General features: G+C 38.4%; 1 protein-coding gene across 3 annotated transcripts in view; it reads right to left on the bottom strand.

Annotated features, from left to right (window-relative positions):
- Positions 1-1,516: 1,516 nt before the first annotated feature.
- The window catches only part of GRM5 (glutamate metabotropic receptor 5), a 286,727-nt gene continuing 269,802 nt past the window's right edge, over positions 1,517-18,441 (bottom strand). The window contains exons 8-10 of one of the 3 annotated variants that reach the window (XM_074160092.1): positions 11,609-11,704; positions 9,836-9,997; positions 1,517-2,339 (exon numbers count right to left, since the gene is read on the bottom strand). In XM_074160092.1, the coding sequence (XP_074016193.1) occupies positions 1,517-2,339; positions 9,836-9,997; positions 11,609-11,704 (1,081 nt within the window). The remainder of the gene's footprint in view (positions 2,340-9,835; positions 9,998-11,608; positions 11,705-18,441) is intronic. The other 2 variants (XM_074160100.1, XM_074160108.1) reach the window with 2 other exon arrangements.

Raw genomic sequence — 18,441 nt, 5'->3', positions numbered from 1 at the left:
TACACCTATCAAAAATTATTTAGCTTCTATTCAAACTTTAAAACTCTTCCCTGCCTGTATTAAAAAAGTGCTGTGACAGTATGAAGTGCACTAAACTGTACTACCTTGATAAAGGAAAAAAAAAAAAAAGAGGAATCCCCTTGCTTCTTCTGTCAGTTGCTAAGAAACAAAGAAAGACTCTGTTGGTTCATATCTCATTAGGTCTTCTCTGTTTTACATTTACTCTGTATTGCTTTGAAAGTATTTTTTTTTTTTTTTGTCACAGTTCATAGCTGCAAGGCATCAGCAGCTAAAGTTAAAATTGTTGCTTATTAAAGAGTAGCTAAATCACCTCTAAGCAGATTTTGACACAGTTTTTTTTCCCTATATATGAATTACGATTATGACAACCTTTCCACTGACAGTTAACATTCATCATAATCCAGATTGGTATCCTAGAATTCTGTCATTCAAAGTACGGAGAAAGTCCTTAGGGTGTTTACCTGTTCCTTACAAGCAAATATTATGGGAGCCCAAATAAATATTTTAACTGACAATGTTAGCATAAGAACGTCCATAAAAATGTATTAATTTCAGTAGGGAGTGCAGTTATAATATAGCTTGGTAGTGCTGCTAGAAAGAGAATATTCACCTCAACAACTTGCCCTGATAAGGGAATTACAAAACAGTACTCCAGAAAATATTTTTTGCTACTTCATTATTAGTTGGCAACATGGTGAAATAGTCAGGAAATCTTCCTTGGGTTTTGTTGCTGTGAAGGTGAATCCAATGTTAACAAATCGATTTTTTTGATACTGATAGAAGAGAATTTCATAAACAAATGTGTAGGTTGAGAAGTCACTTGTAAAGCCCTCCATATTGCAGTCACTCACTGCAAAGCTTCAGCTTAGTGTTATCCACGTGTAATGCATCACGGACACAATATGCTTCAGCAAAAAGTTTGGTAGTTATTGAACATACATTACTGCTTTTTGAGATCTTCATAGAAAAAAAAAAAAAAAAGAAAGAAAGCTTGACAGGTTGGTCCCAGATTTGAGTCTGTTAGAAAATGTACATTCAATGTTTGGTCTTCTATTCTTGATAAAAGATCAAGGTTCACTTCTGGGTAAGGAATCAGAGTAAACAAACAAACCATTGTACAGTTGTTTACAATCTAGCTTCCCCCCCGCCCCCTATATTGTACACACAGTTCATTGTAATACTAAAGCAAAGCACTTGGTATGTAACTGATTTAACAGACTCCTTATAAGCCCTCAAAAATAGATTCAGTGTTTCTGAAAAGCCCATGTTTTTTTAAGGCCACGATAATCTGCCAAGAGTCATTTTGTCTTTAAAACAGCATAATTAATCTGATGTTTCCACTTCTCAAGTAATTCCTCTTCTTCCTCTCCATTTCTCACAAGATGACCCAATGCCTCTCACTCTATCTGCATAAACACTGGAGATCTTGAAGGCTTGGCTGTCCCCTCACTACTTGCTTGTGGTCGTTGAGATCCAACGTTGTTTTGAACTACATTCACAGCGAAGAAGAACTTTGAGTATAATCTCTGATGAGGAGCGTGTCATACTTTGGGGAGGATGGAATACAGAGAGCTGATTCAGAAACTGGAGAGCTGGGAGATGCACTTCCAGAATCAATGGAGTCTCTAAAAGGAGAAGGAGGAGTTAAAGCTACCAACTCCTCAAGGTCTTGCTTGGTTGATGGGGTCTCTGAAGTGCCTTCTTTGATGCTGCCATTAGAAGGTTTCCTAGCTGACTGCGAAGCACCATTGACTTCAATGGCAGGAAGCGGTTGGATCTCTGCAAACGTGGTCATTGTCGTAGGGAGCTGGATTTCCCGTGGAATCAGGTATGAAGAGCAGAGAGGAGTGGCCACCATTGTCCCTGGAGTGGCTGTTGAAAGCATCATAGAGTTCAGCTCGCTGATATTGGCTGTAAAGCGAGTAACCACGCTACTGATCTGCTCCATGAGGGAGCCTTGAGAGGAGCTACTTCTCTGAGGAGGCTCTGACTGGAAGGTAGGGGCATCATCTTCTGTTCGGCTAACGGAGGCAGTTCTGTGGCTCAAGGTGCTGATAGGCGAAGGAGTCTGTGGTCGGTACGGAGCTGGATATTGCTCTTCTGCTTCTGAAACGTCATAAAGCGTTTTGGCACTGGCCTCAGGAAATGTAGCGCTGCTACTATGTCGGCTACTATCTGTGCTTTTAGAAAAAGGCTTGATCACTGCAGTTTGATTGGGGTTCTCTTTTTTGTTGATGTGGATTGACAACCGCTGCCAAAGGTGTGCTCCTCTGCTGCTTTTCTCGTTCTGGGCCCAGGAAACTGATTTCCCATTAGAGCTGTAAACAGAAATGAGATAAGATGGTAACTTGCATCAAAGTTAAAAACGTGATCACTGTACCTACACCATGGGTATGTGGTGTCCTAGAGTTTATATTCATCATAAAGCTGACTGTTATTTCATCTATATCTATATCATCTATATCTACATCTATTTCTATCGCGATGTATCTGTATATCTACAGTTTATACGTATATGTTCTAGGAAAACGAACAGAGTGGGCCAGCTCATTTCACAGGCCATTTTTTCATCCCACTGTGACCTACTCTGTGAAGGTTCATGGTCATTGCTGACCCCTCTGTTGTTGTCCTTGGGACATAGGCAATGTCCATCTTGATGGAGGGAGCAACTTGATGATTTCCCTTCCATTGAATTGCTGTCAGGAAGGGCAGCTGTGGGACTGAAGGATGCATGGAGGAGTGAGGAAGAGGCAAATCAGTAAAGGGAATAGATGAGAGACCTGGACTGACCAGGTTGCAGGTGGCAGTTATGTAGGCTGGCCTGGGAGCATTGGTGTAGGATGAGGGTCATGGATTCCTGGTCTGGGGCAGGGAGTGTAGACTGGGAGGTAGAGCAGAGCGGTCCATTATGGCTTGGAAAAAAACAACTGTTTATATCCTAGGACTTGGAAGTACTGAGGCAATACTCAGAAAAAGGCTATTTTGGTTATAAGTGAGAGACTCTTCACCTGGGTACTTGGTAAATTAGCCACCAATAGCCTAAAAAACATTTTTTTAATTGCACGTCAGCTCAGAGAATAAAACTGTATTCCTCATAGGAAAGAAATAATGGACAAGCTATACAAGAAATTCCTCATAATGACCTGATTTTGAAGACAGTAATAAACACTTTGCTCCACTCTCCTGCAAAATTAGTCCTCTTAGGGTAATTTATCTTCAGATCCCATCATACCCTGCTCCTTATCAAAGTTGCTTTTTTTTTTCTCCTCTTGTTACCTAAGGAAAGCCAGCAGTGGCACTTATAAACACATAGTATAAAACCACTTCTTTCCTCTTACATCTTCCTTAGGCTGCTGAGCTGGTGTTTATACATACATTAACCTGTAGTTCTTGGGATTAAGAAAGACTATTAGAAATATTTCTTAACTGAAACAGACAAGGACTCTGAAGTGATGTCAACAGGAAAAACATAGTCTCCACGTACAAATAAGCGTGATTTATATATAAAACGCAACAGAACTTTACACGATTCACTCTCGTTTCCAAAACATTTGCTGCAGCCATTTAGGATTTTTGGAAAGACAACCACATTGGAGACCCTGGCAGAGTATCACAAATTTGTTGTTTGCTTGTTTGCTTTTTAAGCCTGAAATAGATATACTCACACATGTTAGCCTGCAATGTAACAGTTTGCAAGACACATAGTTTACTAAACACAGATGACTTTATACCAGCCTTTATGTGGAGGCTTGCCATGCACTATCAGTTTAATAGCTCTTCCAGTTATCTAAAAAAAAAAAAAAAGTTGTGTGCTGAGTGTAAACAAAACCTTCTTGTGGGTTCACGTCCATGATTACATTACATGGAACTACGATGGATCACGTAACACAACATATGCCAACAGCTTTCCCCTTCAAAAGCAGCATGACAGAATCCAGTAGACAAACACAATGTAAACCAGTGGGTATTTTAAGAGAGGCTAGACTGGGAGATGACCTGTATGAGTATGTAAGGGCTCACCCCGTTGTTGCAGTGATCACCAGGATGTTATCTGGATCTCGAAAGTTAACTGTTATGCACCTATGTACAAAATGCCAGGCAGAACAACTGGTGGCTTACAAGCTTACTTGTGGCTTACTTGCTGTTCAGGCAATCCTTTCCTTTTGCTGTCCCTCAACCAGAGCAAACAGGAGAAGCCAAAACTAGCTGTAGCACAGGTCACTTTGACTCTTTGCATCCCTGTGAATGCAATTCTGAGCTGAACAGGAGCTGGCACTAACGTCTGCAACATCCTCAGAGGAAAAATATTGCCTCTGAGATTGTGTGTTCCTCTCACTGGACCATGTACTCAGTGGGTGTGGAGAGCTGTTTGAGAGCCCTGGCTCCTTCGTTATGCTGAGTCCTGAGCTCAGTGGGAGCTCGGTGCCAGCAGCAGGAGCAGGATTTGGATCCTTTGGCAGGTGAGATCTTCTGATTCTGATGCGATGACCATGAGACCTCCTCCCGACTCCTGCTGAGTTTGAGCTGGACCAGGAGGCTGGCTGACCCGGCACTTGTAACTTTGATCTGGCAGAAAGAGAGGAACGATTTCCAGTCCTGGGTGTCCTCCCTGGTGGAACCCCTTAACTCCTGCTGAGTTCAGAGCTCAGAGGGATCTGTGACAGACCTGCCTGCCACAGAGGTGAAATAAATGCCATTAACATGCAAATGCCAATGCAAATAGAAACACTTGCCTAAAGGAAGAGGTATATTCTAGCACCCCTCCTGCCTTCAAGCACTGGCTTAGTACAGATGTCCAAACCCTATGGCTTTAAGTTTGTACATGAGCAGTAAATGCCTGTAGGCATTTTCAGTTGACTGAAGGGCAAATTGTGAGAGGTTGTGAAAGGAATATGTTGCTCCCTCCCTGGTCACCGTTCAGGAGACAATTATTAGGGAACCTGAGGAGCCTGGGGAAGGGAAAAGGATGAAGTCTGAGGATGTGTCCAGCCCTGGGCAAGAGCAGCTGACAGTTAAATCTTCAGTGTAGCAGCTGTCACCAGCCCTGCCTGAATTCCAGTTTGGTTTTGGGACAGTCTTGGCTGGTGCACTCATTTACTGCCTTTGCACTGTATCCAAGAGTAATTAAGTTGTATGTGTGGCTCTCATGGAGATCCCAGGGCTCTAAAGGAGACCCAGTAAATTTGATGTAAATTTTGTGCAAAAGCCTGAAAGACTTGGCCATTATTCATTGCAAATTCCTTGATATAAAAAACTGAATAGTGTGCAAGCAGCAATTTATCAGTAAGGAATGAATCCTATAGTTAAAATCCTAGTAGTTTGCCCAGCAATAATTGAAATTATTATCTCAGAAATGTATCATCCACTTTATCATGCTACACCTGCTTATGACAAAGTCAACACTGGTCTGAGGTGTGCAATCATTTATCAGCTCTGTGAAGGGCGCACCACTTGTTTTCACATACTGGTATGAAGCTAGGTTATGGGTAAATTCCAGTGATAACACTTTACAATTCTGCTCTAACTACACATTGCTACTCTGTCAAGTTAGCTGGAAACCACTGCAATGCATACAATTTAAAAATAGAGAATTAAAGGTAGACCAGAGACATAGACTATGATGTCTACTAATGGAATTATTTACATTTATTATGCCCAGATCTGCTATGACCCTTTGATGATGGGAAACCTTAGGTCAGTGAAATTTTAGAGTTTTCTTGCAAACAGATTTTGGCTCCCTCACATGAGAAGACCAGAATTGCACTTTTGAGTTCCCAAAGGAATTCCACTGCTAAGTTTGGTTGAATACACTTTTTTCTACCCCACTCTGCTTTTCTGCTCCCACATTGTACTGGTTAGAGCATAGCAGAGTACAGGTCATATCTGGAACAAACTCCAATCAATCAGTGACACAATTTCCAAACCAAAATGTTAGCAAAATATATATTTCTTTTTTTGATAAAACAAAACCTTTTGCATGGCACATTTTTCCTTTTCTTTCACTATAGGTTAATTATGTTCAGTTTTATATATGAGACAGATTTCCTCAGAACCAGTCATACTAATTATTTCTCCAGCCTCTTTACTAAAAGCTGCTTTGACTTTGATAGGTAGGCTTTTTCCCAGCCTGCTATACCTACCATGACATAGTATGTATATGAAATGAAAGTGGCATAAACAAAAGAGCTTTTGAAGTCTCTGATATTTCAAATATTTCCCCTACAGTTGTCCATTTTCTGACAGAATAGCAATTAGTATTGTTTCTCATTTTGTTCCCTTACTTAATCCTTTTTAGAGGCACTTAAATTTTGTCTTTAGGATTTTGTTCTGTATTCATAAGGGATATTAACTGCTTTTTATCCACTTAGGTGTTAAAAAAAAATATTTCCCTCCCCATTACACATGTCTTTTTAGTGTCTAGAACAGAACACTTTGTCCTTTGGCTAAGGTAGCAGAAGTTTTGTTTCAGCATTTCTTGCTTTGTGGTATGATTTTCTATGAGATGGTGCATAGCTCTGCCACCAGGGTTTTTATAGACAGATGTTATTAAAGCAAATGTGTTTTGTGAGATCCTTCAAAACATAGAAGAAAAGAAAAATGGGGAGGATTTGACAGTCACTGCAGCTGAAAACTCTCATGTTCTAGCAAGGATGCCATTCTCATTAATTACCTGAAGCTGCTAAAATTAATTCTGATGATGAGTGCCTAGGGACTAGTGCTGGGACAGTTACTGAAAGCATATATAATTTGAAAATAGGTCACTTATTCTCTTGGTAATATCTTTAAATGAAATAGGAAAATCAGTTTAAAATAATGCAATTTATTGTTTTATAAGAAAGCTTAGAATGCATAGCTAGATAGTATTATTCACCACTAGAAAGTGGAATACTAGGGGAATAAACAGAGATTAATAATATTAATTATTAATTATAAATAATTAATAATTAAGGGAATTTTTTCTCTATTATGTACCAATATCTGTATCTGATTCCAGTTTTCAAATGATACAACTGAAAACAAATACTGGACAATAACTTGATGGAGACCTATAAGACCTGTTTGCAACCTGTCCTCACATGAATATAATAAGGAATAATTTCAAATTCTGTAATTGAAAAGTCCATGCATGAAAGTTCATATTTCAGGACACTGGTTTAAATTTTCTTGAGTTAAAATTGGCAGTAAAGTTATGCTTAGATGTTTCAATGGCTGAAGTAGAGTTTTGCATTCAAACTTGAAGCAATATCTTGTTTTTTAAGAAGCTGATATAGTTAGGTTATTGCTCCAAAACTATGCAAACCAAGCCTTCTCCTGTCTTTAAGGGAGAAGTCCTTCTGTCTTATCCACAGAAGCACGATAAACTTCTGCACTTAACTTAGTCCATACAAATTTCTGCCAAGGAGAACTCCTGTTGTTCAAAATAAATAGTAAGAAGCTGTTGTCCTTTTAGAGTCCTCTGCTGAAACCTTGTTAAAGACTCAATGATATAATTATCCAGCCTGAAAAGGATTTGTGTGCTATCTGTAGATTTAATTAAAAGCTGACTCTTCATAAGGGGCGATCTGTGTGTGTGCCTGTGACTCATGCAAGCACAGTTGTATGTGTATTTTGTTTCTCTAGTCTTGTCACTTGAGCCAATCTCAGATCAATATACATTTTGCTTATAGTGACCCAAGTTCTTCATTGTTGGGACAATGCAAGTGCCTTGCAACACGCTAAAACCACTGAAATGAAATAAGTAGTTGAAGTGGCAAATTCCAGTACACCTGTATGAAGAAGTCAAAGTTTCTCCTGGGACTGTAGGACAACCTGGGTGACTGGCTAAAACTGGATTCAGAACCTTAAGGTGTCTAAACTAGGTCAGTTCTACCACTGTAATGGTTATGTTGTTGCTACCCCCCTCATTTCAAATAGCTTTTAAGGAAACCTCTACATGCCTATATAATTCTTTCCCTGGCTGAAAGCCAGTTCTGCCACACACAAACAGCCTGCTAGTGATACATCCCTCAAGTCATTTAGCTTAAATTATTCCCATGTTGCTTGTTCTGTGGAGATAAATAAGAATGAGACACAAAAGAGGAATGATACAGGGCAAATATTCATTTAGTCCTGTCCTGAGTTCTAGAAGTAAACAACATATTTTACAATTATTTTTCAAACAGAATTTTTTTCTGTTAACAACAGCAAGGGCATTTATTTATATTACTCCATGAACCGTAATCTGTGGATACCTCCTTTCCTCATGAAAATCACAGCTGACATTATATGAATGACTTTAATGTGTAAGGATGAAAGAAACTGCAAAGTAAGAGAGAGATGGTGGACAGCAACTTTGCCAATGACCTCCCAGAGCAGCCTCCAGTGATACTAATGCTGGCAGCTGCTTCAGCAGCATGCCTGGTTAGAATGGGAAATGAGTGTCTGGTAGCTGAATGAAACATTTCTAGGATGCCTATTATCATGACCCAAAATGCAAAAATGATTTTGATACCAGATGTAACTTCTTTCTTCTATTACTGTGACCTCATTGCAGTTATTAATTAAGGCAGCTAGTGCTGGGTTTTGCTTCTCATTCGAAAAATGTCACTTTGAGCATCTCTGAGCACACCTCTGCTATGCTGGTGCATCCTATTCACAGGATGGAAAGAGGACAATGCCATCTCTTGAACTGTGAGTTCTGCTTCCTGATGCACAAAGCCTCAAGATGTTTTCAACATTGCTTAGTCAACATGGTTTTTTCATTGATAACTTGCTAAAGGTATGAAAGAGAAACTAGGAAAAATAGGAACCATCATCTTACCTGGCCCTAAAATCAGGAGCACAAGCAGTGCACACAAAAAAAAAAAAAAAAGAAAAAGAAAAAGATTTAACTCTCCCAGTTGTATCTCCAGAGTCAAGGGTTGATTTGAATTCTATCCTCTACAAAGAGCATACAATTGGAGGAATTTCAGGTGTTTGGCATGCCTGATAAATAATTACAGAGGTATTTATGCACATGGGACTTAGCAGCAGAAAAATTACTCTTGTGAATTATTAAGCAGTTTCTTATTCATTGCATTTAATTGTCAGAAATGCAAATATGATGCAAGAAATGCAAAACCAAAAATAAATCTCGTGATGCCTGCTTTGTGAAAGCCTCATAAAACATCCCATTCCATAATTAATTTTATCAGATATATGCGAATGATGCTTACAGGTGATGTAGAATGTACTAACTCCTGTTAATCAGAAATAACCTTACAAAGCATCACATAGTGTACCCATTACTGCTATTTTTATGTCACTTGCCATCTTGGAAAATTCCCAAGCCATTTGTAAGACTAATATACAGAGATAGTTAGGCCCTGATGTGAAAAATATCTGCACTAGGGCTGGAACACAAAAATAATATTGAGGGATTTGAGAACATGAGCTGAACAATACTGCCCAGGATGAAATTGTAGAGCACTCTTTATGCTGAAAGGATGTAAGTGGTATTTGGTGAGTATCATGGGACCTCTTTGTCCCGTGAGATGGTGAGATTTTTTCATTATTTTCAAACAGTCAGACCCCTGCATCTGTCTTTTTCCATCTGCACTTCATCCCAGTGACTTCTAGCACTGGTCTGATACTTACTGATACAGTAGACTGGCACCTACTTTCCTTTCTGCAATGTCTACGTTCTCTCTGGGGGGTTCCCAGGCTATTCAGTGGCAACTCTACTTAGCTCATGGAATTTGACAAGGACCACTGGCCAGGACACTGTGGCTGGAGACAACAAAACACAGCCATCAAATGCAATTGCACTCTCTGTTAAACAGCAGGAGTTCTTAACTGTTTGAGTAGGTCTTGCAGCTGACAGTCTTGCTGTGGAACTATTAGACTGACACAGTTTCCAGTCTTTTTGACTGTTAGGGCATCCTCTTTAACAGGAACCTTTTTCTCCTCTCTACTTGACTCAGATCGATTACAGTCTGGAATGCAAACAGATTCTTCACTGTGAAGATACAAAATATAAAAAAAGAAGTTTTTCAAGTGTTTATATATGGCCAGGAAAAACAGAGCTGAATACTGTACAACAAAATACAGTTGTTTGACATTTACATGTACTTTTCTTCTCTTGAAAATTCTCTTATATATTGACTCCAGATAGCTTTTAAATGAAGAATAAATATCACTGAAGGCAATGCAATGTAGGAAAAAAAATAATCCAGACAACACACAGACAAGAAACAGGTTCCCAGCTGACAAATACTAACAGGGGTGTATACATTTTGTACAACACTCAGCAATGAATGTTCCTGATGTTACTTAAACAGCAAGAATCCCCCAGGTGTGTTCTATGTGGCGTTGTAGTTGTTAGCCTTATGTACATGAGTGAATATTGTTGTGCCCAAGGGGAACATAACGCTGTGCAAGTGTTTCACTGAACACCCTCCTGCAATGATAAAATTCCCCTGTGATGTAACACTTGGGAAAAGTAAAGGTAGAATTTGGTCATACTGTGCTCTAAGGTTACATTTATAAATACCTTACCTTACATTTATAAATACCTTATAAATACCATTTATAAATACCTACAGGAATGAGTAGATCTTTTAATAAATGGTAAGCAAAATGCTTCTAACTTTTAGTCGAATGTAACACTATGATACAATGCTTATTAAGAGTATTGTTTCATGAAAGATTTATAACCATCTGTGACACATGCAGCTTATTCATTTATTAATGGAGATGTCTGAAGAAATGGATTTTCTGTCCTATGGGAGAGTTCAATGTTTGGAAATCTGACTGGACTCAAAATGAGATGAATAGCTAAAATCTCCAAGTGCTTCACAGAATTAAATAGTTTGAAATATTTCAATACAAAAACATCAAAATGGCCATATTGAAATAGTTCATCCCAGTCACACTGAAAAAATGTAGTATTTGATATTCATTAAAATTGTGACATTGGTGTATAATGTCATGCAATATATAATGGCCAAAACAAAATTGAAAAGAAATATATAAATTAAATTAAAAGGAGAAAGTAATGAAAAAGATGTTCTGAACTCTATTTAAAATGAGTTTGAAACTTTTCTTTAAAACCCCTGTAAAACTCAACACTTTCCCACAAGATATTTTGATTGAGAAGAACCAACATTTTCATATTGAAAATGTTTCAGTCAATCTGTTTTTCTCTTTTTGAAAGTTCTTCTGATTACACCTACTGTAACCCCTGATATGTAGCAGGACCACCATTCCAGAAGAGTTCTGGAGCTGGTTGCTCCAAGTTTGAATGCTATCTCTCCTCGTCTGCTCTACTGGCTTAATGAGTTAGGTGTAAGTTTCTCCTCCCCAAAGCACCATATTATGACAACATCACACAGGACACGTGGTTCAGATCACTCGAATGAACACGGTGCAGGTTTTTTTGGTGGTCAGATGGAACATAGAAATCAATCAGCAGTGGCCACATGTTTTCTTTTTAATTTTCTTTTCTAGACATACTATATGGGATGCACAGGAATTACAGACAGAGGATCTGGCCTGGCATTGTCCCAGGGCTACTCCTCTTGTTCACAGACATATCACACTGCCCTAAGGCCACTTGCTGTTTGCTTACCTTGTCATTGTAGCTCTCCCACCATTCCCCATACTCCCTTTTGGGGTGAAACACTCTATTTCCGACTTGGGCGGGGCCAGTCTCCTGCCTTTGTACCTAATAAATCACGACAACAACAGGAGCAAACAGAAAGAAGTGATTGTGTGCTCAGCTTTCTGTGGCAGCTGCTGTGCAAAGGGCCATGCACACGAGCGCTACTGTGGCAGTGGCGGGGAATAGTGCAAAGCAGCCGTGGGAGCGGTGGAATAGCTGCATAAAACCCCAGACCTGTGCTAAAGCAAACAGGGCTATGCAGGAGAGGTGCTCACCGTTTTCTTTTTTTATATATATAGGAGGAGCTAAAAAATTCTACAGAACAGATAACATGCTAAACTTTTGTCTTTAATATTTTTCAGAGTTAGACCAAAATGTTTGGCTAAACAGCTTAAGGGAAACAGCACTTAAATTAAGGATTGGTGAGAAACCAGCCAGTGGCCACGTTCTCAATCCCAACTTAATCATTTTCTCTGATCCTCCATCTCTGTAACACTTGTTCCTCTGCTTGTCAAAGCAAGCACTATTGCTTGCATAAAATTTGGGTGGGCTCACAGTTCATGTCTTGGGCCTTTCTTTCTCCATTAGCAATAAAAGAAGGCTAGATGCCTTGCTGCAATATAGACCTAAAGTCTACTGAAATCAATCCCAGTACTAAACCCAGTGCAGTGCTATGAATGTGTTAAATACCATAACTTACACGTAGATGAAAACTCCACTTGGATAAACCATTTAATACTTGAGGATCTATTTAATCCCTGGATAGGATACCAGTATAAGATCCGGTCATCATTTACTCTCTGAGCACTTAATTGGGATGTGAGCATTGAAGAGGTCTTATGCTAGCTATCTTCCAAGTGGTGAATTCACCCTACTTGTACAAATTTGTGTTCTAGGTGTTGAAATACCTATTTAAATGCTTTAATAAAATTTGGGCAAAATTCCTATAGATGTCTTCTCAAAGAGCTTGTGATATCCCATTCCCACATGCCATGAGCTTCATTGTGGGTATTTAACACACTTCTTTGGGGAAGCTTGTACATTTTAACACTGCTAACAGTACAGAATAAATGATTTATTTATTGTTTGTCCATTAACCTGATCTAGATAGCAAAAGGTACCTTGGAGAGAACAAGCCTGTAAAAGAGAAATAACCTTAAGCACACACAAAGTCAAGCTAAACTTTGGATGTAGTTGTAGTAGATCCTCAGAGGTAGTGTATATTGCATAAATAACTGAGGAAGAAGCTTAGTGAATCTGAGAGTGAACCAGAGACAGTAAAATGAGGTGTGCTCAGTGCAGAGAAGACCTTCCATTGACAAATTATAACCTTACTGAAAGGAGGAACAACAGGAGCTTTGCCGATTGGCTACCAGGTTTTAGGCAATCCAGAGTGTGGTATATGCTGTGCTCCCAGATAGGCATGAAGCTTGCGCAGGACACATACATATTAAATGAAAGTTGATTCCTAGAGCAGAGGAAAAAGTGGAGGGGCTTAGAGAGTTGATAAGTTCACTGAAAAATACAAAGGAAGTCAAACTGGATCATACAAATTCAATTGGGGTAGCCAGAGAGAAAGAGAAAAGAGAAAAGAATGTGTAGAAACTTCAGAGGAAAGAAAAGGAAATAAAGTTGGGGTGAAGGTGTTAGACATCAAAGAAAGTAGAGTTTAGGAAGAGCAGGAAGGAAACACACTTATGTTTAGACCTGATAACCAAAAGAGATGTGTGCCCAACAAGACAGAAGGAGAAAAAGTCAAGACTAAGAGAAGGAATTTGGAGACTCTAAATGCCCACAATAAGCTGAATACTAAAAAGTAGCCAACAGAAGGAAACAAGAGGTAAGTGTCCTTGGTAACTCCATCCTGAAGAACCCCTGGTTAGGATGCACGTGACCAAAATAAAGAACTCCCCCTCGCCCCAAATTGCCCATTCCCCAGTCATTAGCATAACTTTCACGGCTGTGAAAGTCAATGGAGAGATTGCTATGAATCTCTCAAGTTTTTCCACCCACTCACAAATTACACCATCAGAAATTGTATGTTATCACAGAATGCTTCAAAGCCTTGAACCTTAGTAACTGCTCCGCTGCCATTCATTCAGTGGTAAATATCCATGTCATTATGAAAACAGTGACTAAGCTCTAATCAGCCTGCCTAGTGTGGAAGGTGCATCTAACCATGGAAGCTGCGAAGTTTCTTGGGTGACCATTCTGGAAAGGCACACCGGAGGTTCTCCATAAAAAGGGTTTTCAGCTTTCAGAGCAGATAAAGGACATGGTTTTGCCTCAGGATGTCTTCCATTAGAAAAAAGTCCCCTTTCTGGTTGTTAAAATAAAGGATTGCTTTAAAAGATTTAATTTGTGCGGCAAAAAACCTCTCAAACATTTCTTTGCAGTTTTCATAAAAGGTGCTAATGTGAAAATTAATTTGGTATTTCAGCTGGTGTATGACTGAGACATAAAAAAAGCTACAGTGTTAGAAGTATTTGCAAGAATCAATTCATTTTCTCATCATCAATTCCAGGACTACGTATTGATTAGAAAAGAGAGAGAAGACTTTGCTTCTGTGCAGAAATGCAGCTACTAAATTCAGTTGAAGGATTTAAAAGATTTTGGGTCGTTTTTAGTGTTTCTTTGGGGTCTGGGCTTGTGGGCTGTGGCATTTTTTTTGTACAGTGTTGAGTTGTCTTAAGAAAAATTCTTGATGATAGATACTAATATGTTTTATCAGTGTTGATCAGTGACAGAAAATTTGGGAAATAATTCCCAGTAATTCAATCACTGCAGTGCTTCTCCATTTACCAAATCCTTTGTCACGTCACTCTGTTTTACACAGCAGTGCTCTGCTCTCTCCAGAGGGGATCAGTAGAGAGAAAGAAATGTACTCGTGGGCTGAGAGAAAGCATTTCTGTACTGCCTTGGCTTTTAGTGAACTCGATGGACACGTGATACATGGCAGGAAGCACCAGCGGGACTGCTTGGGTTTGGAGGACTGTTAGACCTTTTCTTTGACTTCTTCACCTTCCAACAAAACTCCTCTTGTAGACCAAAATTAATGGATGCTATATGCTATGGGAAATAAAGGGGGAATATGGGAATCATCATCCTGAATGCGACCAATGTCATCCACTACAATGCTGTAGAAACTGGTTTTAATGTGTAGATCACTACTTTTTTTTGTTTCCCTTCTCCCAGTGAAGTTTTGGGCCACTGTACTGACAAGACCTGATAGTCTTTAGATATGGACTTTATTAGACTATGTCTACTCTTTAAAACCAGGTGCTGGTGTCCTTGTGGTCCTGACTTTATGTTAGGGTGAAACTCGGGTGTGCTCATGGCCCCTCCTGCCCTTGCTCTCCCCTGGTTTCTGTGCAGAGGGCCTTGGATGCTGTGACCAGCAGCCCATTCTATATGGTAGTATATCACTGATTTGGAGGATCTTGGTGGGCCAAACACAGAAGATGTGCCATAGTCCACGTTTCTGTATAGTTTCATCAAAGACTTAGTCAAATCCTTGAAAAATAGTCTGTGCGTAGAATGCGGGCAGCACTTAGTACAAAGATTCCATTAAAACGTTCTCACTACACCAGTTGAGAAAGACTACCCAAAAGACAAGTGCCTGCAACAGTGAAATGTAGTTGTTTCAGATAATCCATCCTCTGAAAAAAAAATTCTCAGCAGTTAGAAACTGGCTTTCTCTTAGACATAAGATATTTTATTTCTCCCTCCTTTTTCAATAAAAAGTTTAACTAAATAAAAGATATCTCGAGATATCTTTGTTTCTTTTTAATGCAGTGCAAAGTAAAGTTTATTTGCTGTGTTGGAGACAGACAGCTGTCATCAATCCATATTTCAAATGTAATCTCATACTACCATGTAGAAATATTATTAATTATTGAGCACCAAATGTGTGCTTGACACTTTTAACCCCAGAGGAACAGAATAGCTCTAATCAACACAGAAGTAATGTCCTGATGAAACTGTACCTTGCAAGGCTGGAAAAAGTTCCCACAAAACATTTAAGAGGAGAGCGGTTGTACAGCCAAATCTCATTGTAGGGCAATCGCTAATCATGTACTGGGGATTTAAGTTCAGCATTGCAGAGAATAATTCCTAAGGTCCTTGTTAATTAATGAGATTCCAATTTTTGGTCTGAGATACTGAAAATGGTACTAGGTGTCTAAAATTCTTTCTGAGTCAAGCTTTTCCCACAAGTTAACAATAATCAGAGCAGGTAATATCTATTATTTCAACCCCAAACCTCTCATTTTGGCTAATTTGGAACAAACCTGAAGCAAGACTTTTTCAAAGCACTGAAAGTAAATTATTTGAGGAGAGGGGAAGAGAGGAAACGGGGTTCAGAAAGCTTTACAGTGTATTGATGAACTACTGTCTTTTTGCTTTCCATTGTTTTTACAGTCTTTTCAATGTGCTTATGCCTGGAACTTGGATCTTTTTCTTTTTTTTACAGCTTATTCTAATTAAGCAATCATATGTAATTGCAGAGGGTGAATTAAAATGACATTTTTGATGGAATGATATACAAAACATTATACTGGCTCAAAGGAAGAGTAGACCAATAACAAAATATTGCCAGTATGTTTATTTACCTTCTTCCAGGAAGAGTATTTCTGAAATGTTGGACAAGCCATTGTGTAGGACTTTTGTACAGTAGGGTCTTCTTTACACAAGACTTCTTGTTCTACCCATTCTATTCATTATACTGAACTTCTCTCTTTTTCTGGTATATATAACTACAGATGCCACAAGAAGGTCTCATTACTTTATTCACTATTTCTTTCATTATGTTGAAATAGGAAGCTACACCTCATTTGCTCTGAAGCATTTTAAATGTTAGAAACGTCTCTAGGTTTGTGAAATGCATGGATGGGGGCCTACTTTGCAATGCTTTACACTGGCACTGAGTTTAACGTGACATTTTTCCATTTTCCTGACTTATAGGAAAGAAGTTTCTCTTTCCAATGTTTTTTACTACTTGGATCTGTTATGCTATGCTGTATATTTAAGTCTATTTATTTTCTATTGTTTTGCATCTTTAGTGCTTGTTTGTTAGATTTTTAACCTTTCTTGTTATGCAACCTCATTATTGGATAGTGGACTATAAAATGACTTAATTTTTTTTTCTTGGCAATGGATAATTGTGTTATAAACCATCAACTAGCAGCAAACTGGATAATCTCTGCAATATGTAATGCTATAATCAAAACAACAGCAAATTAAAAGAGTTTTGTGTTTAGACATTTTAACAGACACCTGCCTTGAATTTCAGTCACAGTTATTAAAAAATATCTGTAACCAAATACAGTTCTAAGTCAGCTGAAATTCCAGCTCTTCTACCAGTCCATACCAAATTTCAGTATTCAAGTACAAATAGAATTCTTTATAATTCATACAGGTATTTCCATAGTGGCAGACTGGCTCATGTCTTGTTTGTACCTTGGAAGAAGGGTGGATGTCCTAGTCTTCTCTTTGTCAAATTAATGACAATGCCAGTTCATATCAAAGTTTGCTCTGGAAAGAACCAGAAGTTCCTTTGGTAGACAAACCTGCGCTCAAGTCAGATGGTAGTTTGCAGCAGGATCTACATCATGAACGCTGATGGACACAAGACCGTCTGCATGGCTTGTCTGGGTGCTCTTCAGCACTGTATCATTCAGTTGATATAGTATCTAGTGACATTTATTTGTCACCAGAATTTTAAGAGACAGACTTGAAGATGAAAAAGAGTTAAAAGGGGTAGATACTGCTGTTATAAAATAGAAAACTGCCCTTCAGCTCTTTCTTTGCCTGAAAAAATATCAAATTACTGGGTCCCATCTTCACATTTCTTTTTTGTAGTAGGCTAGCAAGAGTGTATTTTGCAATCTAGAGCACGTTTGTGTAACAGTAGGCAGGGAACTGTTTACAACATAATTTAATTTGCACAGTTCAGCTATGGTATTTGGTTCAAAATGATGTGGAAGCTGTCTTAATAATATAAATAATTCAAAAAATGAGGCTTGAATACATGTGCTCAGTTAATGCAGCCAAACAATTTATATCAATCAATCAGCATTTTAATTAAATTTAAGTTGAGGGGAAAATTCAAAACAACACTGCACTGTACACAAATTAAAAATCATTGTAATCAAGGCATTCAAGAGTATAAATTCATTATACAGATGGAATGTTTTAGCAGCAATTTATCAAAATCTTTCAGTCCTAATACCTTTCACTGAGTTTCATAAAATATTCTTCAGTCATTTAAAAATGTTTGAAGTTTAATTAATCACAGTATCAAGCTTATCCAAAAAGACACCGAGACTAAATTATTTAGGGAAAAATGAAGGACTCAAACCATTCAGTAATCTCTCAATCTAAATTTTTGTAGCATATTAGATTACAATAGATCTGAATGATCCATTTGGGAACTGATTCATTAATAAATGCAGACTAATCAGTCAAAAGGATAATGGCTTCCTCTCAGGAGTTAAATATTCTTTTTCTTGCAGACATCGAAAATCTCTTCTAGCAAGGCTATGAAGCAAATAAATAATAACTTGTTATATCAATATGGCTAGATTTTGGGTTTTTAAATAAGAACAGTATTCATTGAGCCAAACCTTCACTTCATGTGAATTGTTACCTGCTCTAATGACTTTAAGTCACGTAAGAAGCTTACCCCTCACTTTTTTTGCCATCGTCTCATAATACAAAGCCATCTTAAGTGCTTTCGTGCAATTTGTAGTTGATGGTTCCCTTAAACAGCATCTGTAGAAATAACTGGGTTTTTTGGTACA

Source organism: Numenius arquata, chromosome 1, assembly GCF_964106895.1.
Source record: "Numenius arquata chromosome 1, bNumArq3.hap1.1, whole genome shotgun sequence".
Classification (NCBI taxonomy): Eukaryota; Metazoa; Chordata; class Aves; order Charadriiformes; family Scolopacidae; genus Numenius; species Numenius arquata.
Note: the sequence above shows the minus strand (reverse complement) of the source record. Positions and strands in the feature narration are given on the sequence as shown.